General features: G+C 39.8%; 1 protein-coding gene and 1 long non-coding RNA gene across 2 annotated transcripts in view; one reads left to right on the top strand and one right to left on the bottom strand.

Moving 5' to 3' along the window:
- Nucleotides 1-5,830, bottom strand: part of LOC134354945 (uncharacterized) — a 42,847-nt gene extending 37,017 nt beyond the window's left edge. Inside the window, exon 1 of the long non-coding RNA XR_010019933.1 lies at nt 5,706-5,830. This is a non-coding gene — a long non-coding RNA (uncharacterized LOC134354945). The remainder of the gene's footprint in view (nt 1-5,705) is intronic.
- The window catches only part of ptch2 (patched 2), a 112,140-nt gene extending 94,313 nt beyond the window's left edge, over nt 1-17,827 (top strand). The window contains exons 21-24 of the mRNA XM_063064464.1: nt 6,735-6,834; nt 9,323-9,598; nt 10,398-10,952; nt 12,166-17,827. Of these exons, the coding sequence (XP_062920534.1) occupies nt 6,735-6,834; nt 9,323-9,598; nt 10,398-10,952 (931 nt within the window). The 3' untranslated portion in view covers nt 12,166-17,827. The remainder of the gene's footprint in view (nt 1-6,734; nt 6,835-9,322; nt 9,599-10,397; nt 10,953-12,165) is intronic.
- Nucleotides 17,828-23,229: the final 5,402 nt, after the last annotated feature.

Below are 23,229 nucleotides of genomic sequence, written 5' to 3'. Positions count from 1 at the left end.
TTTGATAAATTTATAAAGGGAGAAATGAGAATCATTTCCTACAGTGAAGTAAGGTGACCAACGTTGGAAAGGATTGGAAGGAGCCTGTCATGTCTTGTCCTTCACCCCTGTGCTTGACAATGGTTTCACCCAGTTACCCTATCTAAACCAATCATATTTTAGTATGCCTCTACTAAATCTTGCCCCCATCATAATTTCAAATCTTCAAAATAATTATTAAATTATGATACTCTATCAGTTTGAGGTGCTGTAACAATTTAAGGACAAATTTTCCAGAGATTGTGTCATTCCTTTAAGTAAACAGCTGTCTCCTGTTCTATGTTTAGCTCCCATCATCAAAGCCACGAGTATTTCCCAGTTGAGATTGGTTCTCAGTAATTTACTACCAAATCTACACAGTCATTGCTTTTCTCTTTTGGAAAGTGATGTAGGTCACCTGGAGCCAATCTAATCTGGAGGAGATTTGTGCCTTTGGAGATAGTTTCTGAACAAAGAAAGAAGTGTTCCTTAATTTAAAGGGATCTGTTCACTGAACTAACCTTTATCCTTAGACTGTTACAACCTAACACTAAGGGTAATAATACAACTTTTCAATTGGTTAAGCATTTGGATACAGCATTTTGATAAATATTTGAAAGTAAACAAGTCTGAAGAACTGTTGGAAGAACTGAAGGCCTGGGACTAAATGGATTGTTATCAAACATTAACTCGATGGACTGGATGGTCTCCCTGTGTGTGAAACTGATGCTGTATTTGCCACAAATTAAACTAATGTTAGAATTCAAACTACTACAGCACTTCACTTAAAATTTCAAGAGTAAATATTCTTTGAGTGTCAACTTCAATAAAACTGCGTTACTTTAATGATGCAAAAGACTGTACAGAATACTTTCAGTAGACTCACTGAGGTCCAGTGTCTGATGTGGATTGGATGTGCATATGTGATAGAGATATAAGTGCCTTTCAATGCTCTCTGCAAGGGTGATACTCAGCTGTCAATCCCACTTCTTTGATGTAACCTATGACACTGAGTAGATATCCAGTCAAAAAGTGTTCCCAGGCAAAAATAAGACTCGAACACATTGCCTTCCAGAATGGGTTGTGACAAGTGTTTGGAATCTCAAACCATTGCCCTGAGCGGAGATTAAAACATACTGTAACATTAAAAGTATAATTGTGAATGGTAAGCTATTTTTTTGTTTTATTTCTGCACGTGTTTCCATTCTTCCTTGAACGATATACCAGCTAGAAAGGAAGGAAAAGTTGGCAACCTAAGAATGCTGCTTTGTAGATATTTGCTTGATGGATTTCCAGACCACCCAGTGGTTTGACTTGCAGGAGTCAAAATTCCTTGAGGCATTCCTGGAACTCTGGCAGAACCCACTGGAAATGATGGGCACCCAGAGTTTCTGAAGTGCAATTCCTACCGTCTACTATTTGCTACCAGGACAATGTTTTCTTAAGCCATGTCATTCAGACAGAATCCAGCTACCTTTTTGAAGCAGTTCACAGAGAAGGCAGAGATCTGAATGCAGCTAAAATTTTTTGCACCTTAAAGCCAAGTCTAAACTAGAAACTGTCACAGATATCCACTTCAGTGGTTGAAACTATTCCAGATGCCTTGCCAAATAGAGATGCCAATTAAGATTTTAAGATATAAAGCAGTACCAATGCCAAATAAAAAGAAAATGTAATTGTCATCTTCTCCATCCATTTTAAGCTGCCTTTTCTATGATTCACAGCACATGTAGCAAAAGAATTTTTCCCTTTATGCACAACTTTCATAATGTCAGCCATTGAAGACTGTGATTTTCATTTGTTCTGCAGACAGTGGCTACGCCTGAAACATTTCAGCTTAATTTGTGCATAGCAAACCACTACACACAGAAGTGATACAATCTGTTTTAGTGTTCTGACGGAGGATCTCAGACATGAAATGCTGACTGTTTCTCCGTTCATGGATACTGTCTAGCTGCTGAGTGTTTTCAGCACTTTTTGTTTCTTTTTTGTTTCAGACTGGCAGCATCTGCAGGTTTTTGCTTTTTATTTGATGGGATGTTGTTTGAGGCCAGAAAAACAGGGAGAACAACCTCTTCCCCACCACCACCACTGCAGCATTTCTTTTTCAAAGCATGGCCTCGAGCTTCCTTTTTCTGTCCGGCCATTTAAGAAAAAAAGCACTGTCTCCTCTGAATGCTACCACCTTCAACAGCTCAGCACTTTCTCAGTACAGTCCCATAGTGTGGGCACACTTCCACAACCTTCTGATTTACGAATAAATAAGAACATGCTATCACTGGCATATGGCCACCACTGTGGGGATCCATATGTCATGAAAGAAAGGAGATCCCAAAATGTTCCACAGACAATGGAGTACTTTTGAATTGTGGTTACTATTGTACTTTTAGAATCAGCAAAAAATTCAATAACACATCAGTTATCATTTATGTAGACCCTGCATTCTGTGAATTCAAATTGGTTCCATTCAAGTAAAATAGCTGGTCAGTTATGTAATACATACTAATAAGCAATTAAAATCCTCGGGCTGTGTTGGCTATCTATGAGGAGGGGAGAAGAAGTTTGAAGCTAAGGTGTTTCATACTCTTACAATATGATTTCTAAATTGCATGATGTTGGGCAAAGGTTGATAACACATCACATAGAAGCGTAAGCACAGGACGGCCATTCAGCCTACGATATCGTGCTGACCTATCTCACCCTACTTCACAATTAATCTAATCCTTTTCTCCTACACAACCCATAACCCTCCATTCATGTGACTACGAGTCTCTCAACTGTCGCTCTGTATCGACCATCATCCCGGCAGTGCACCCACCACCCTCCGTGTATAAAACATCCCTACCTGTGACATCTCCCATTAACTTTCCTCCACTCACCTTGCAAAGATGGCGTCTGGTATTGACATTGCCTCCCTGGGGAAAAGGGCAATAGCTGTCCACTCCATCTGTGCCTCTCATATTCCTTCACTCGAAAGAGAAAACCCTAGCTCACTCAACTATTCCTCATAAGACACACTCGCTAATCTGGGCAGTGTCCTGGTAAACCTCCTCTGCACCTTCTCCAAAATCTCCACATCCTTCCTATAACGAGTCGACCAGAACTGAACACAATACTCCAAGTGTAGTCTAACCAGAGTTTTATAGAGCTACAAGATAACCTTGCAGCTCCTGACGTCAATCCCCTGGCTAATAAGGGCCAACACACCATAAGCCTTCTTAACTACCCTATCAACTTGTGAGGCTGGGTGCAATTCCAGTCTACAGCAGCCACAGAGGATAAGGGATAGATTTTCTATCCATTTAGGTGATTAGAACAGACCCTTTAAGATGGCCATGATTTTGTCTACAGGGGAGTCCAATGTTTTAGGGATCAAGCAGGAAGGTGGAGCCTATTGTCAGATCTTCTATAATCATATTGAATGGTGAAGCAGACTTGAAATGGGCTCTTGCTTCTGTGTTTGTACCCTTGTATAAAGGAAAAGAATTGAAAAAACGGAGAAATGGCAGAAGGGTGGATGCACGGGAGGAATTTCTACTCTGCATCATTTAAAACTGATGGGAAACAGAGATACTATTTTGAAAGCCCCAGCTGACTTTTTATTTTAAACATTGAGCTAAATGAACCACAAGGTAGACTTTCAGGCAGGGAGGTCTTATTTAGAGAGCCAGTCAGATAGCGTGGGTTAGTGTAAGGAAATTGTTGTAAATATTTCTTCTTTGGTGCATGCACCATAAACAGCTGAACAAACTCTGCATTTTTCAACAAGCTTTCGCCAGAATGGAAAAGATTACATAAGGCATAAACAACGGGATTCTGACATGCTACCTACCTGGAGGTCTGGCAAAAACATGCCAACCAATTGATTTTCAGACTGTTGGCTTCAGTAAAATAAACAGAAAATGCTTGCTCGTCTGATTGTTGTACTAGGAGGGCATGGGGGTGGGGGGGGAGAGCAATTAAGTTTTTTTTTGGTGGGGGAGATTAACCAACATGTTCATTCATTACTGTAAAATACCAAATTGAATTTTGGTAATTGCAGTCACCAGGAAGTAGAAGCATCTTTGCCTGATGATTTGCAGCAAAAGGCAGCCTTGGTGTTGGGGCTAATTTGACAGACTGAACCTCATTATCATAGGTGCAGATCCTGCACCCCCACCCTCAATCCTCCCACAGTGATATTAGCTAATTGTGGAGGGGTCAAACGGGCCAGGGCAAGGCATTTTCCTCAGTCTGCTTAGAGAGTGTTATTAGAAAGTCAATGATAAAGAAACAAGACAGTAATGCAGAATATTCAGCCCAGTGAATTTTCTGGCAGTGATGGAGCAGCAAATTGAGAGTTAGTTATGTTTGGACCAAAAAAAGCATGGCTGAAGTTTGACTTTTCAGCAATATCATTGCAAGAATCCCTTGCTAAATGATTCATCAGCAGTTTTACAAGCCAGGACCACAACTATTTTTTAACAGGGTAAGAAGAAGATTGGCACAAAGAATGGGCTGTGGATTGGGTTCAGAGGACTGTAACAAAATGTTACTCGTGAAATTAATTTTACAAACTTGTCGAAACCCCGTCAGCATATTTCCTTCCAAATCGCTTCAAAGTGCGGTTACAACTGGACTCTTCCCCACAAAATAGATGCCATGGCCCCTTTAACATACAAACCAACCCCCACCTTCCTCTCCAGAACATACGTAGACATAACCAAGCCACAGTGGAAACTCGTAAACCAAAAAAAAATTGTTTTCAATGAGGCGGGGAGACAGATCCTGGGCCTTCATTGGAGTTGCGTGCCATTCCTGTGAATTCCAAGTAATGTATATTGTTGCTTATCTTACTATGTTGTTAGATAAACACTTGGCCTTCCTCGGCACACATGGGGCTCAAAGGCTTTAAAGCTGGAAAGTCAGTAAGGACTAGCAGAAAGGTTACTGCTGTTCCACAGCTGTGCCCGAGTTCTCTCTTTTCTGCAGCAGTCCCTGTGTTTTAGAGGAAAAAAATATTGCTGCACAGTTTAAATGATTGCCAAGACACTAGATATATTAAACCAACAACAAAAGGGAAATAAAATTCCACCAGACGGTATCCATTGGTCTCATCTATCAGATGAAATTTGAACCATGGCCCTGGCCTGCCTCACAGGTGGATGTTAAAGATCCTATGGTACATTTCTGAAGAAAAGCAGCGGCTCTCCAGTATCCTGGCCAATGTTTATTCCTCAACCTCATTGCTAAAAAGCAGATTATTCTGGATGTTATTGCTGCTTAAAAGGAAGAAGAAATTGAATGATTTACTTTTCTTTTTTACTGCAGTAATTTGGAAATAAAGGATGTTTTTAATCTTGCTCTATTAAGGCGTGGTTTAAATAGACAATTTGCCATTGATTGCCTCAAAGTTTGCTCCAAGTTTTCTCGTGTGGCTTCTGAATACATATTTAGCTGTGATATGTTGAACACAGCACACCATCCCACTGCACTTACAGAGGGTTTATCTGAATTCCCAGAGCAAGGTTCTAGTTCCTTCCTGCATTGTTTACAGTAGTTTTAATTGAGCATCACTGGGAAGGAGTAATCGTGACAATTGGATTCCCCTTTCTGGGATATTAGTAAAAGGAAGAGACTGGAATTTTCTGAAGCGTAGTACTGAGTCTCCCTCCCTCTTGCTTTCTCACACACATGCATATACTCACAGTGCAGGAAGTACCACGACTGTAATGATGGATGAGTCTGCCATTGGGAATAGGACTAAGCCTCCTGCTCAGGAATTTCACTTGAAATTGAGCCAAATGTCTTAATCCTTCTAAGTACAGTGAGGAGTTTTTGTGGAGGCCCTTTGCTCTGTAATTAATGCCTCCAGACCAGCAGGCCTGAAACGGGAAATTGGCCATAATTATTCACAACCTTTCCCAATTTACTTCCAGTGCAGGAGATGTAGCTTGCTGCTGATCTTGGAATATGCCATCTCATTGCACAATGTGGAGATGTGGGCTTGGAGTATGATCAAGGGAGTTGTTAGCAGTGCCAACAGCTTCCTGGAGCAACATTTATATTTTAACTAGCCCTCTGTTTAATCACCGTAGACACAGCAGAGTTACGTTTCTCCTCTCCCCATGTCACTACTGCCACCCACACTACAGTCAGCAAGTGCATTCACACCAACAGTTCCTATTCCGTAAGCTCCACCAACCCAGAAATACCCCCAGCACCTCCACTTCCCTTATTTTGAAATTCCGTCTCTTTAATTTCTGTCAAATCCTCCAAGCTCATCTCATTAGGGCAACCAGCAAGTAATATGTTTAACCCCACTTTGTAAAATCCCTTGTAATTTCCCCTGCTGCTTCTCGGTGGTTTGATGTCCTCTGATTTACTTCCTTCTCAAAACTATTATATGATCTTGGTCAAACTACCATTACACTCTCTGAAGTTTCCCACCTACATCCTTTCCATTCTTGACCTTGCTGTTTGATATACAATACTTGCCGTTTTGAATGATTAATCGACTGGTTTTGATTTGATGGTATAGAACATAGTATAAGCCCTTTGGACCACAGTGATCTTCTAACATACTCTAAGATCAATTCAACCCTTCTCTCCCACATAGCCCTTCATTTTTATTCATCCATGGTTTGCTCTTGTCTTTGGGGAAAAATGGAACTGCAATAATACAATGAAACCACAAGGATGATCTTCTCACACTGTACATTCTTCTTTGTTTGCAGGTATTTCTTTGCTGTTTTGACCATCTTAACAATATTGGGTATCCTTAATGGACTGGTTCTCCTTCCTGTTTTGCTGTCAGTTATTGGACCCCCAGCCGAGGTAAGCTCATTTGCCATGGGTAATTGATCCGACTCTGATCCAGGAATAGAACGAATCATTCTCCATGTAAATGCATACATTAAGTTCCGTATTCCGAGGAGGACGTCATAGATTTGGTATCTTGTGTAGATTCCTTCATTTCAGGTTCTTTTTAAACCAGCATTTCTGGTAAGCCTTCTCAGGTAAACATCAAGTGCTTCCAGGTTGATGATAACATTGGGTTTCAACTACAGGCTTAACTTGAGCCTAATGAGTAGGTTGGCTTTTGTTTGTGAAGAGGAACCCCAGCAGAACAGAGAAGGCGGTTTAGTTAAGTTTCACGCACTGTGGTGGTGGAGAGAGGCCGTCAAACTATCTCACTCCAGGATTCAGAAGCTACAAGCCTCCCAGGGTCCATACGTATTTACCCATCCTTCCTTTCTGTAAGGTGTAGCCCATCCTGCAGTGGGTGAGGTCAGGCTATCTGAATTCCACCGCAGTGTACATATTCAGACTTCTATTCCAACTGCATTATTGGTACTAAGTAGCTCTTAGTGTCAGTATTTAACTTTGCTTATAGTCCACGCCCCCATTTAGTTTGTCCTTTTGCTCATTTCCATTCCACATTTTCTTGTTCGAAGCTGCAGTGGTTGTAGAACGGAGCAAATGTGGAAGATCGGTGGTTGGACCTGACCAATGCTACAAATTAAACATGCAAGGCTCATTTTCCTTAGGGGTCTGGATGTCTCCCATCTGCTCTGCATCAGCTCAAGCTTTATCCTAATCAGTAATAGCAGGTTTCATTTGGCTGGGTGCATGGAGAGTTAAATGCAGGAAGCTTGACTTCCTAATGATTGAGGCACACACTCCCAGAATTAGTTTGTGCCTGAAAAGCTATCTCTCAGTTAGAGAATGCATGCCTCCCTCACAATGACACCACCTGATATAACGTAGTTTTTGATATAGGGCACAGGTCCTAAACTGCTTTCTGACACACAGCACCCTCTGATGACATAGCCCTTCTCTAACAGAGAATTCATATACAAAATGAGCTTCTTTTGATGCAAGCTCACTTTTACTGTGACCCACGTCTCCCTTTAGAGCAGTTACCAGGTTTACATCAGACGGAATGGTTTATGTTTTTTTATTTGCATCCACGGTCACTCTTCCTCTGCATTACACCTGATGCAGATGTCTGGTATGTTATACCATCTGGAATTAGTCTCTTATCACCACATTCATACTTACAATGATACTCTAATATTTAAAATACCTTGTCCTAATTTATGTTGTTACTTCAATAATTGAGAAGCCGCAGAAATATTTCAGTTCCTCATTTACTATAACAAACTTGCTTTACCTCATTCCCTCATCAAACCTTTTTCTCAAATACACAAAGCCTCACTGCAGCAGCTCCTGCAGTCTGATAAACCTGCTACTGGCCACAGTGTAACAAGAAGCGGAGATGAAGTAGACTTCCCACAACACAGTGTTCCTGACTAGCTCCTGAATGCCACCTTTAATTCCCGGTACTTCCTCTCGAAGTGTAAGTTCTATTCAGAATTCATCTGAGAATTTCCCAGGTAACAAATTCAAACTAATTTTAGAAGCATGTTTATGTTTGATTAACAAGATTTGGATTCTTTGGATTGAAAACTGAATTTCATGTAACAAGGGCTTCAACCAGAAAAGCTAATTAATATAATTGGAAGCAGACCATTTTTATGAGTTACAAATCCATGTTTGTTGTGAGTCTGCAGAACGAGCAGAGCAGCTGAGTAACTAGACTGAAATCACGTCTTGGGGTTCTGCAAACTCTCCTACATTTGTGACCTTATCTGAACCGCTCACAATTAAGTTAGTTATTCCTAGTTAGCCATTGTTGTGTACGCAGGCCATACGAAGCCAATGGTGTAGTTACTGCTCTAATCATTTCAGAATACAGATTGTTCTGAATGTAACAGAATGCCGCAGAAATTGTTATGAATGTACCATGTCAGGTTGACTTTGTCACTGGGTAGTGGCCTGGCTAGTGTGGTCAGGGAGTCTACAACAAAACCAATATCCCAAGAGAGACTGAACACTTGGATTTTGATGGACTGCTAGGGTAAGGTTGCAAATCTCAATACTGCTTTTTTCTAAATTCAGTCATTGGGTAACGTCGTGCCTGGAGAATTTCCACATACCCACAGTGGACACTTGGAAGTTAGGCTGCCTACTAGATCTTTTCACTGCATTCGGGGTGTAGCCATGTTTTAGAAATTCTCAGGGCATTTTTTTTTATTACAAGGATGAGCAGAGACTTTGCCCAGAATCTGAAGAAGACTATAACAGAGAGAAAAAGTTAGCAAAAATATATCTGGGAAATGTACTGGAGGAATAGGTGTGGGTAAAACCAGGCCTTGGCAGTGCCCAAACCATGATCTGCCTTAAGGTTGATAAGAATGCCTAATTTATGAGGTTAACTCACTTTTATTCAATGAGTCTTTGATTTTGTTTTTGCCTTTAGGTCACTCCGGCAGATAGAGGCAGTCAATTGCCAACCCCTTCCCCTGAGCCTATTCCTCCACCCATGAACCATCATGGCTTCTATGTCCATTCATTTCCTTGGCAGCAGAGCACGTTTCCTGAGTCTTCCGACTCCGAATATTACTCAGAAACCACGGTGTCTGGGATCAGCGAGGAGGACCTGCCGCACTTCGACCAGAGTGCATACATCATCCCACCAACTCGCTCACAGATACTGGTGGAGTCTGGAAATAACCCTAACTTCCCGCGAGTTACAGTAAGTAATTTCTCTGTGATTCAAATAATCTTCTGTTTTCCCCAGCTTTTTGGTAGGAGTCAAAAGTGATGGGCTATAAAAGTGGACTGGGCTTTATAATGAGCTGAACACATACATTATTAGAAGTCCATTTCAACACTTCCCACCTGGGAATGAAAGAAACTGAAACATTGCCAATATGAAAACTGTATGCTTCAATTGCATTCAAATATTTAAATGTACTGCATTTATTAATTACTCCATTCTGTCGAAAGACTCTACTCCACTAAATTGCTCATGGAAAATCAGACACACCTGTCTTATGGGAGGGAAGTGAGAACAGAGAAGGAATATTTGCCCTCCAGAGGAAAAAGCAGGTCAAAGCATTGCTGGTGTCCACAGAGAATTTCCCCAATCTAGCCATCATCTTCGATTGCTAAATGAGTGAATGGCAAGTTACACTTTAACTTCCATTTTTTTTTCTGAAGGCTGAGGAAAGATAGAGTGACTTTGGCTAGAATTTCCTCATTGGTAATTAACAGAAAAAATTCCATTGAACTAATAATTATATTTCTTTAACCTTCATATTATTAGAAAATGATAATTCAGCCTATAGACACTGCACTGAAAGGCTGTTTTGGAAATTAGTTACCTTCACTACAACTGTTGACTAAACTTAAGCAAACACAAATTTCTTAAAGACTAATAAACCTTTTACATCATTTTTAGTTCACAAATCTGTCTAATAAATATATTTTTTAAAAAAACTTTGCTTAGAAAAAATATGCGTAAGTAATGTTTTTAAAATGTTCTTCGACAGGTTGTGAAGCCATACAAAGATGTTAAGGATTCGACATACAAGAAGAACAATTTAAACTCAAAAGTACCACATCGATCTACTGTTGGTTCTGTTAGTTCTCAGCTAGCCTGGCAAGAACCTCAAGACTTAAATAAAATCACAGGAGAAGGGAGGCAACATTTCTCTAACAATGGACTGCACAGCAGAAGTGATGCTCAACCTATCCAACCTGCCAGTTCTTGTAGGAGTCAATATAGGTCTCGCAACAGTAGGACTCACCAGCCTAGGACTACACTTCCAGCATACTCCACTGGTATGCCTGGATCCAATAACCCTTTCACTACAGTGACTGCCACAGCATCAGTGACACTCTCTCTGCACCCGAGTGTATCACAGACATTTCAAGGATACACACATGAAGGGTTTGAGGACAGCGAGCCAGACTGTTTAGAGGAATTGCACATACCTTCCTCATATGTGAATCATGAGGAAACAATAGACTCCAAACAGGAGAATTTTGAACTTCAGGATGCTGAATGTGAAGTGAAGAGCATGCAAGCCCCAAGAAGGCATTAGGTAATTTTTAAAATGTTTTTTAACTTAAAGGTAAACAAAGTGAACTCAAAATTTCCTATTTTGAAACAAAATTGATCAATATCAATTATGACTAAAAGAGAAATAGGTTTTAGTGTCCCAGGTTCAAAGCTGCAATGTTAGTTTATTTTTGAAATTCTGCGCCAGCTTTGTTTTAAATTCCCAGGCTTCCCACCCACTCATTTTTTTTTTGTTCCATCTTCATGTACTCAAACACTACATTTCCATTGGCCTCAGAGACAGGGACTAGAATCATCCCATGTAAAACAATATATGACCACATTTCTTAGTGTTGGCGATGCCAACATTCCAGATTTTCTGCAAGTCCAAAGTATACTGGGCACTACTCAGAATTTCCCTTCTGTGCCACTATTACAGAAAGGGATTAAATATTGGTCAATATTGTGAAAACCAATATCATCTTCCTTGTCAGTCCCTCATAGAATCTTGTGTGTGTGCCAAAGAGGTTCCCTCTTATTCTTCTGAACTCCTGTGAATAAAAGGCAGTCCTGTTCTATCCTCAAACTCAATGCAATCTTCCTCTATTTCAAGACTGTTGCATTCAGGAACAACAACTACAGAAGATTCTCTTCTTTCCAATTCAGTTTGTAATGGCCTTGCTGATAAGCACCCACCTGCTTTCAGTTCAGACTGTTCACAGGATGGTTCAATTCCAAACTTATAAAATTCATTGAACCATTTAGGTAGTTTATGCCACAAGGAGCACACATTTATTGATATGAGTGCTAACCAATTTTATTCACTAATGTAGATTTTGCCAGTGAGTATTTTATTTTTACGTTTGCCCATCGGTAGATAACTCTGCTTGTCCTCATAGTACTACTTGGGGGAGATGCTCAGGAAAGTCTTGAATTGCAGCTTTTTCCATGGTGGCACAGAAGTGTTCAGTCATTTAAAATGATTATGCATCAATCTCAACAGTATAGAATAACTAGATGTCAAGTCCTGATTCCAAAATAGAATTCTGCCCAAATTCAAGAGAAACGAGAGCAAAAATTTTGAATTTTGTTTTTAATGGCATTCTATGAGTTCACTGGTACTTGTTATTTTTACTATAATAGAGACACAACTTAAGTAGAATGAGGACTGTATTAGCAATGGTATCCGTTATAACTTTACTGCTCGACTTTGTATCACTGATATACTTAGCATTCAATTTATTTTTTTTCTGCAGGTCGCCTCAAATGAATGTGGCAACCAAAGAATGCTTGTATTCCTTATCATCATCCCATCCCATCCCATCCCATCCCATCCCATATCCCAACATCCTCTGGGCTCAAGAAATGTGTAAAACTGCCTATGTACATAAACCTCATGATGGAGACAGGAAGATTTATATTAAAATATTAAGTTGGTGTTTAAATATATTTTAATACTAAAAAAAATCAAAATGAAACAAACCTATTTAATGATGTACTGTATACTTCTGTATTATATACTGTGTAAAGCACCGGAAAATTCAGAGTCAGAGTTCTAATGAATGGTAAGATGTGTAGACTGTGTACAATGAAGAGAATTTTTGTAACTTTGGGTACAGATAAATGATAATTGCTTGATTATTTTGCTGCTATGCTTTTTAAAACTTAAAAGTTTATATAGATTAGAATCCCTATTCTTTCAGGATTTTCTTTCTATGCAAGTACCTAGTCACCATGAAAGACATTTTGTTTTCAGTTCAGGCAGATTGTGGTGTTTACAGAAGTGACTTGTCTTTCTCACAGGCCTGTGCGTGCAGATGCTTGGGATCGACTATAATTTCATGTAAAATAATTAAACAATAACCATATTTACAGGCAGCCTTTCTGCCGTAATGCAGAATGCTTGTTTACCCTTCTTCCATTGAATTAGTTTCTCCAGTGGATGGTGTCACAGGCATTTGAGCAAAATCATAATCTAAGAACTAGAATGTTGGCAGCAAGAATGGCAATGTGATGCTGAAGGCAGCCATTATTTTGCATTACAAAATGGCTGCTACTAATTGTTGGCTCTTTTGGTTGCTCACTAAGGCTGATCCTGCTGAAATTTGAATCTGGGCTTCCTTGATGGGCTTAGTGACCGTCCTCCTACAGTTCAGAACAGTCTCAAACCCAACCCTGGCATTTGCTAAGTTAGTTGATGTAAACCAAGGCTGGTGATAGTACAACAGAAACAGTATCTAAGCTCTCTGAGCACTTGGTGTCCTTGGTACTCATTTTTATCTGGGGATCCTAGCAGGAGAAGATAGGATTCAGCTCAGCAATGATGCACAACGTGGCAAACAACTTGTCCAAGCCCAATGTTAAACCAATGAACAAGTTGGTAAAAGGTAGTTGACTTGCATGGAACAAGAGCACAGCAGGCAAAACTTCAGGAAGGAAAGAAAGACAAAGAAACTGACATTGCTTTTTAACGGTGTGAGAAACTATATGTAAGCTACTCAGAGGAAGTCATGGTGAGCTGTTGTACCTAAAGCAAATTCATGGGCATTTGATTCAATGCATCGAAGCTCATACCTGACAAAATGATTAATACAAAAAAATTGTACAAGGGCACAAGCAGGGAAAAGTATAGGGGTTGACAGGGCAGGAAATCAATAAAATACCTCATCTGAAAATTGATTTTTTTCCCTATATATTTAAAATGTTCTCAGCTCCAGCTCAGAATAGGTGCACATAATTCCCAAAAATATATGTCAAGCATTGATGTGACTAAAATTCAAAATGGGCACCCTGCATAATGTTTTAAAAAGTAAGGGTTTTAGAAGTTAGCATGGTCTCAGCTAATTTAGCATGGTTAGTGATCAACTCATGATCTAAATCATATATCATTAGATTCTTTCTATAGGCATCAATTCTACATAGAATTATTAAGTTATCTTTGTCCTTCAGTTTGCTGAGCTAGAGTTCCACGAGTCCCCTTCAACATCCCTCCACGTGGCATTCTTCCATGTATGACTGGTGACAGAAGAGTGTCAGTAAGCTATTAGATGTGGAGATCCCAGTTAAACTTAAGTCTTTCTTCATCTGACATGCACATACAAAAATTGCTGAAAAATGATCTGATGACGAAACCCTTGAGAATTTTTGCACTGAACAGGCTTTTCCCTGGAAAAGGGAAGACTGAGTGATGGAGGCCTATAAAATTACAGGAAGAGTTTATCCGGGTAGGCACACCAATATTACCAATTCTGACAGGGTCAAAAATGAGAGACCATGAAGACAAGAGAGTCACTAATAAATTCAGTATTAGGGTTTGATTATTTTAACCCAGAGAATGATACAAATATGGAACGTGATCATATTGGATAAATAAAGGGAAACAATATGCTGTATATCTAACAGAATCAGATTTATTATCACTGATTTATATGGCATGAAATTTGTTTTGTGGCAGCAGTAGAGTGCAAGATATAAAATTATTATAAATTACCAAAGTAAATAAAGACTGTAAAAAAAGAGAAATAACAAGTTTAAAAGGGACATCATGATTGGCCTGTGAGAGAAAGGAAATATATATATATATTTTGATAGGAGAGGTGAAATGCAGTGGGACAAAGCTTCTGTGGAGTGTCACTACTGGCAAAATACATTCATCCATGTGACCTGTTCCTGTGCAGTGAATTCCATGTAATTCCCTCAGCTAGCCGAGGGGAGCTGTGTTACATTTTAACAGTCTCAGCATGGTCTCAGCTAATTTAGCATGGTTAGCGATCAGCTCATGATCTAAAGAGCTCAGCAAGTTAGTGCCTTAATTACTTGAGCAATTAGGACAACTTCAACCTTTTTTTCCAAATGCTTTAAATGCCATGCACCATCACTTTTCCTCTTGCTCCGGATCAGGAGTTTGGGCTGTTCTGTCAGCATTATTCAGTGGAATGTGAGTGATTTCAGGATATTTAACATTGCTTTTGCCATTACTAGAAGTGCTATAAGTTTATGACCAGTAAGCCATGCATGATGGTAACTATGATTGATCACAACGGGTTTGAGATTTCGTTGCATTGTGCACTTCATTCTGTGTAACTGGACTATTTGTAAGCATTTTGACTCCCTTCTCAGACGGAGAGGACACTTATTTCCATTCTAGTGACACTGGATAGCCCAACAACATCTTCTCTTTCCTCTTATACTGTGAGAAACTGCATACTTACTCCCATCTTAGTAGATATTCGAGTATTTTTAATCTAAACAGTTTCTCTGTTTTTGCAACATCAGTGTGAGATGTTTGCAATATAGCACACTTAAAGGGACTAATTTTCCACCAACACTCCATTTCCATTCTGTTACTTTTCACATTTGGCTTCACATTTTCTCAAAGAACTTATCAGTCACAGGCTGGTGCAAATAATTGTGCATCTAGTTTGCAGCCCTTCTAGGCAACTCTTGATGCTGCAATGAGGCCCGTTACTAAGATGTGCACAATAGTCTCCTCTCCCAGGTCAGACTTAACCTGTTCTGAATTTCCTCTCCTGTTCAAAAAAAAGGTTCAAAATGCAAGCTTCCAAACCTTGTTTGCTTTAAAAAATAGTAATAATCGATTATTCCAACAGTTTGTATGATATTGCTCCCACCTAAGGCAGTGATGTATTGGAATAATGTGTGTGGTGGACTGAGTAATTCAAAGGGAGCCCATTTTTGTCTTTCAACAGAATGAGATGCTAAATGTTCGTATTATTTTCATTTGTCATTTTTGCCCCAGTGCGTATTTTCACAGAACATGCAGCCATTATTTTCATTGCAACCATTTTAAGTGCCAAGTGTTCTTTTTTCTAACCAGACTGAAGAGAGTGGATATTCATTGCCAGTAAAATGAATGAATGGAAGTGTTTTAAATTAATAGTGTTGATTGTTGTTATTGGTGGTGTTATATTTATATTTTTGTACAATATGGAAAAGAAAACAGTGTTTGTCACAGAGGTATTTAACCATATTGCTCTGGATCGTGCATTGACTCACGTGATTTGAAATCTGTAGGATGTCACAGTATATTGATTTTGCAATTTGTGCCATAACTCCAAGTACAGATCACTTGTGCTGACTGGTCTGAGTTCTGCTGAAATAAATGATGGGCTTACAGATGGCTGTCTAATTATCTCCATTCAAGAAATCCAAGCAATTTCACACTTTTTTTTTACTGCAGACTATTTAATAGTTTAAATGAAATTGAGTGCTTCCGTTTCCCACATTTTTTCCACGACCAGTTCTGTTAATTTTGCTAAATTGATCCTTTTTTCATGTTTTGTTTCACACCTTCATAATTTTCCTCAGGTTGGGTAACTTGGACCTATTAACTACCGATTTATCAACAGCCCTATCACTTGGATGAACTTTTAAAATTAAAACCCCTTATAGACTTGATCCATCAGATAGCTACTTTTCTTTTTGTTCGCCATCTGAAATTATCCACTTAAATGCATCCTTGTTTTCAATTTACTTTAAAAGATTGGTGGAATTTACAAAACAATAATTTATTGTCTTTCGCTTAGTTTTAATATTTCTTGCAATAAGACACAAGAACTAATTATGTTAGAACTCTAGAATAGTAAATATTTTTACAATGTCCTCAATTAATTAATATTAAATCTGTTTCTATGCTGTTCCTCCAGTCATCTGGTTTTAAAATGTTCCTTCATGTAAGGTCCCCTGAAAATGCAAAATCTTCCATCCCACTTCTGAAAGGCAATTTCAGCATGAATGGAACAGAAGATACATTGTGTATCCAGAAGCAGAGATGGCAAATTCGTGAGTTTACAGCCCCTAAAACCCCCCAAATTATAAGGATCCCAGTTTGAGAAACTTATGTTCTAGCTCTGGTATCTCGCTAATCATGTGGAGGGCCACCAGGACCACTGGGAAGGAGCTGCAAGTACAATTTCAATCATCAGTTACAGTAATGATGTAAGAAAACATTCCAAACTCTCTTCTCCCAAGTGGCTGGAGAGCAACAATTTGTGTTCCATTTAAGTATAGGAGTGAGGGAGCACTGAGAAGTCTTGTTAACTGTAATATTTCATCCTGCCAATTACTAAAGGAACTGCAGCACGGAAATACTCATCTGTGCCTGCTGGTGCTAGCTCAGTGTTTACATCCTTTATCCAATTGCCGATCCAGAGTTTTAAGGATTCAGCACTGTGATTGGTCTAATCACTGCCATTCCAACAAATGCAGGGAATTTTGTTTTTGTTTTCTCTCTTGAATTTTTTTTACAAATGTGTTGAAGCAAAAGGGGCTGCTTCAAATTGGGGGGAAAAATTGTCAGTGGATAAATGCTGTATCTGTCTAAAGCGTGAGGGGGTGGTTGAAGAAAAAAAAAACTTTTAATTGTAGGATCCAGTAGAATAAAAATGTCTTGTTTCTTTCTGTGAAATAAAATCTTGTAAATGGTAGTTACTGTAGTAGAAAAGAAAAATATACCCACCACATGAAAAAAATCTAATCTGTTCATGGGGGCTTTTTTTGGTTGTTGGGTATATGTAATCAGTTAAACTATTGTATGCCATATAAGTTATTTATATAAATTTTTATTTTTGTAGTTGTACAGAAGTAGCCATCTGACTGAAGTATATTTTTAAAGAGTAAATATATATTATTATATTATATATTGTTAATTGGGTTCATTACTAAGGTCTGGTGGCACGCCTCTTGTATACATCTGCAGAGTGAAGGATGTGTACTAAACTGTTACTGTCTGTGTTGTCATCTTGTTACTGCTCCTCACACCCTTCCCATTCCTGTTAAATGAGGTGATGAATTGGAAATCTGGACACTGTGACCAATAAGCCTGCTCCTTGTGACTGTAATACTGCCATGTTTAGTCTCCAGCACAATAGGAGATTAACTAACAAAATAAAAATAAACATGAACCATTTAATCGAGCGGTTGTCCTTTGTGCTTTATTACACTGTTCGGGGAATCATCAGATTTCAAAACAGGTCATTCAGCATTTTTCTAAACATCATGTGGCATTTTCTAATTATTTTCCTGCACGTTCTATAACAAATCAGAATGAGAAACTTCTGCTCCTTTTCTCAGGTACAGCCACTAAGCAAGGAAAACCATGCATGATTGTTTAATTCTCTGAACACTTGAAGATTCATTTTCAGAGATTTATTTAGAGATACTGCATCAAACAAGCACAGCAACCCACTATTTAACACCAGCCTAATCACAGGACAATTTACAATGATCAATTAACCTACTAACCAATACACCTTTGGACCGTGGAAGAAAACCCATGCAGTTCGTGGGGAGAACGTACAAACTCTTTACAGACAATGCCAGAATTGAACTCTGAACCCTGACCTCCTGAGCCATAGTAGTGTCACGCTAACCATTACACTATGGTGGCGCTCTTCTTCACCCATATTAAGCCTATACTAGCCCTGTGGAGAAATCTCCAAATTCACATGCTGATTGTAACCTCGCAAGTCATAAGCTATCATTCACATTACTTCAAAGATATACATTACTCTATGTAGAATCATAGAATATTACTGCACAGAAACAAGCCATTCAACTCATCCAGCCCATGCTGAGCTATTATTAGGCCGAGTCCCATTGATCTGCACCCGTCCCATAGCCCTCCATACCTCTCCCATCCATGTACCTTTACAAATATGATTTAAATGTTGAATTGAACCCGCATCAACCACTTCTCCTGGCAGTTCATTACACACTCTCACCACCCTCTGAGCAAAGAAGTTTCCCTTATACATTTTACTTTTCACTCTTAACCCATGATCTCTAGCTATAGTCTCGTTTCCCTTGCACTTCACTGTAAGTTGATCTGTACTGTGCAGTCTCATCGACGATCTTTGTTGGTTATGGGTGAAGGCAAAGTGAAGCTCAGGTTCAGAATCCAGAATGAAAACGCAATACCTGGGAGTGAAATGTGGACAATCTCTATTAGTGCTAACTTCTCAAAGTCAGTGATCTCTTCCATATTCCATTTGTGAGATTGGATGAAATGTTGGGAGAACATATGGAACATCTGTTTTTCAAATTTAACCAGAAGCTGATTGATCAGTGAGCTCCTTCATGAGTGGTGCTTTCTTTGATGGATTGTCGCCCAGAGCCCAGGAACAAATAGCTTTATACTTGATGAGCTGCCTGGCAAAAGTGATATCATCTCTCCAATTCACGATATGTTCTGGAGAAACAGGTGAAATTGTTTGTTTGGAAGTCATCCATTTGCCATGTACTATAAAATAATAATAATTTACCATGATTAATGTCCTCAAATCATCCCAAACCAACACACTACCCTCAAAATACTTTTTGAGTTCGATGACTGCTGTAAAGTTAGGAAATCCAGAAACCAATTTGACAGTAAATAGGTATGAAATGTTTGAATTTGTGAAGTCGTTTGAAGGTTCAGTGAGGAGCAGAGCACCATTTCTTAAGGTATTGTCCTTGGATCCTCTGTGACCAATCTGAGAGGCAGGTGAGGCCCCCCAGTTTAAGGCCTCAGCTGAAAGACAGCACCTCTGACATCACCACACTTCATCACCTACTGTTTTTTAGGTGCACCTGCGCTGGTCTTTGATGGATCTACTGCCAGAAACAGTACACCTGGAGCTACCTATACTTGAATTTTCAGATATCCTGCTAAAGGACTCATTCAGACAGCCACAGACATTTTTTTAAAATAACTTTCATGGATAACTGTACATAGTTGGCCATCAAGGTTCCAAGATAGTTTGTTTCCTCTGATGCATATACATGGCCTAACAAAACACAATGAACAGTATTTAATAATAGTATTTACTAAGTTCAGCTTAATACAGTGTAGAATACTGAGACCCAGCTGACATTCCAAAGCTGCTTAAGCTTCAATATAATGGTTTATAGCACTGCTGGCTGATTGGATTATTGGCTTGTAGCACACTGCCAGGCATTTTGTTATTGCATCTGGTATCCTGTGACCTTTTCAACGCATACCCTCTACATGCCATCCAGTTGTCCAGAACTGCTCCACAGCTGCAGTGGATAATTACTGGGAAGCATTCTATTAGTTGTCGAGTGTGTACTGCAGGATTAGCTGTCATTCCTGGCATTCCCCCCACAGCTGACATGCAGCCTACAAACACATCACCCTTAGAACATCAATGGTACTTCAGTGCAGAAGGAAAAATATACTGAAAATAAATTGACATGATTAACATTCAGTTAGTCACACTTGTGCGTAGCTCTTAGTGACCTTTAGAGAGAGAGTGTGTGTGTGTGTGATTGTGTGCACATATGTGTGTGCATGCACCTGCAACAGTTGAAGTTCTTAAGCAGCAGTATGAGGTATTACTATTAATCATTCATCGTGGTTCAGGAACCATCAGTCTCCTGAACCGGAGTGGATAACTTCACTCAGCCCATCACTGAACTGATTCCACAAACTATCGACTCACTTTCAGGGACTCTACAACTTATGTTCTCAGTAGTATGTATCTATGTTTGTATTTATTCATCATTTTGTTTTGTATTTGCACAGTTAGCCTTCTTTGACACATTGGTCATTTGACAATCTTTGTGTTTCTTTGTTCTACTGTGAATGCCTGGAAGAAAATGAATCTCAGGGTGACATTTACATACTTTGACAATAAATTTACTTTAACGTTGGTTGCAAGACTGCAGATGCTGAAATTTTGAAAGTCAAATAAATTCTCGAAGTACTCCAAAGGTGACTCTGGAGGACAATAACCCTTCATTAGAATTGGGAGGCACAAATATCACATATTGTAAGGTCCAGGGAAACTGGGAAGGGAAAGGAAGGACAGAGGTTATTAATAGGGTGGTTGCACTTCCACTCAACCCCACTGAAGGGTCCTGGAGCTGAAATATTTCCACAGAAGCTGATAAGATTTTCCCAGCAGTTTCTGTGTTAATTCCATCTCTCCTCTGTTCGCAGTTGTATACTGCCTATGGCATTCACCTGAGTCAGATAGTTGAAGGTTCAAGTTTCAAGCTAGGAAACTGAACACTGTACTGTGCAGCAAAAGGGGGGGGGGGGGATGTACACAGATAGAAATACTGTCCTTCCAAGAAGTCTGAAAACAAAGGCTCAGGAGAGATACAAGGTTCAATGGCAACTGTTTCAATATGCAGGGGAGCTGTTGGCCGATGTTTAACATTTAGCAAAGATCACTAGAAATAGATCATCTGATCATTATCACATAGCTATTTGCTGTCAACAAATTGGCAATTGGATGCTTCGGTCCCGGCTTTCAACAGAGACTCGGTGGCAAATAGGTTGATGGTTTTTATGCATATACAGTAAGTGCATCTTTGGCTGGTAAAGTGATTTGGGCCTTTCAAAGCATGTCTTCCCATTACACCCAACAGTATGCATGTATTACCGTAGCATTGGAGAAGGATAGGACAGACAAGTTAGGGAAACGTTTGATCGGAATAAGGGGAAATATGAGGCTATCAGGCAGGAACTTGGAAGCATAAATTGGAAACAAATGTTCTCAGGGAAACGTACAGAAGAAATGTGGCAAATATTCAGACGGTATTTGCGTGGGGTTCTGAGTAGGTACGTTCCAATGAGACATGGAAAGGATGGTAGGGTACAAGATCCATGGTGTACAAAGGCTATTGTAAATCTAGTCAAGAAGAAAAGAAGAGTTTACGAAAGGTTCAAAAACTAGGTAATGATAGGAGTCTTGAAGATTATAAGACTAGCAGGAAGGAGCTTAAGAATGAAATTAGGAGAGCCAGAATGGACCATGAGAAGGCCTTGGCAGACAGGATTAAGGGAAACCCCAAGGCATTCTACAACTATGTGAAGAGCAAGAGGATAAGACGTGAGAGAATAGGACCAGTCAAGTATGACAGGATAGCCCAGGAAATTATAGGCCAGTGAGTCTTACTTCAGTGGTTAGTAAGTTGATGGAGAAGATCCTGAGAGGCAGGAGTTATGAACATTTGGAGAAGTATAATATGATTAGGAATAGTCAGCATGGCTTTGTCAAAGGCAGGTCATGCCTTACGAGCCTGACTGAATTTTTTGAGGAGGTGACTAAACACATTGATGAAGGTAGAGCCGTAGATGTAGTGTATAAGGATTTCAGCAAGGCATTTGATAAGGTACCCTATGCATGGCTTATTGAGAAAGTAAGGAGGCATGGGATCCAAGAGGAAATTGCTTTGCGGATAAAGAACTGGCTTGCCCACAGAAGGCAAAGAGTGGTTGTAGGTGGGTCATATTCTGCATGCTGTTTGGTGACCAGTGGTCTGCCTCAGGGATCTGTTCTGGGACCCCTACTCTTTGTGATTTTTATAAATGATTTGGATGGGGAAGTGGAGGGATGGGTTAGTAAATTTGCTGATGACACAAAGGTTGGGGGTGTTGTGGATAGTGTGGAGGGTTGTCAGAGGTTACAGAGGGACATTGATAGGATGCAAAACTGGGCTGAGAAGTGGCAGATGGAGTTCAACCCAGATAAGTGTGAGGTGGTTCATTTTGGTAGGTCAAATATGATGGAAGAATATAGCATTAATGGTAAGACTCTTGGCAGCATAGAGGATCAGAGGGAGTCCATAGGACACTCAAAGCAGCTGCGCAGGTTGTCTCTGCAGTTTAGAAGGCGTACGGTGCTTTGTCCTTCATCAATTGTGGGATTGAGTTTAAGAGCCGCGAGGTAATGATACAGCTATATAGGACCCTGGTCAGACCCCACTTGGAGTGTTGTGTTCAGTTCTGGTTGCCTCACTACAGGAAGGATGTGAAAACCATAGAAAGGGTGCAGAGGAGATTTTCAAGGATGCTGCCTGGATTGGGGAGCATGCCCTACGAGAATAGGTTGAGTGAACTCGGCCTTTTCTCCTTGGAGCGATGGAGGATGAGAGTTGACCTGATAGAGGCTGAAATGCCTAGAACGAGAGGGCATAGTTTTAAGGTGCTTGGAAGCAGGTACAGAGGAGATGTCAGGGGTAAGTTTTTCACTCAGAGGTTGCTGAGTGCGTGGAATGGGCTGCCGGCGGCGGTGGTGGAGTTGGAAATGCTAGGGTCTTTTAAGAGACTCCTGGGTACATGGAGCTTAGAAAAATAGAGAGCTAAGCATAAAGCCTAGGTAGTTCTAAGGTAGGGACATGCTCAGCACAGCTTTGTGGGCTGAAGGGCCTGTATTGTGCTGTAGGTTTTCTATGTTTTCTATGTTTCTATGTATTCAATGTGAATGCTTATTTTCAGAAAGTGCTCCTGGCCTGAAGGTCAATTGAAATGCCTGCCCTCCCCTGATTGGTTGGCTGATAAGTGAACAAGA

The sequence above is a fragment of the Mobula hypostoma genome, chromosome 12 (assembly GCF_963921235.1).
Source record: "Mobula hypostoma chromosome 12, sMobHyp1.1, whole genome shotgun sequence".
NCBI lineage: Eukaryota > Metazoa > Chordata > Chondrichthyes > Myliobatiformes > Myliobatidae > Mobula > Mobula hypostoma.
The sequence above is the reverse complement of the archived record's forward strand: the minus strand, read 5'-3'. Positions and strand labels throughout refer to the sequence as shown.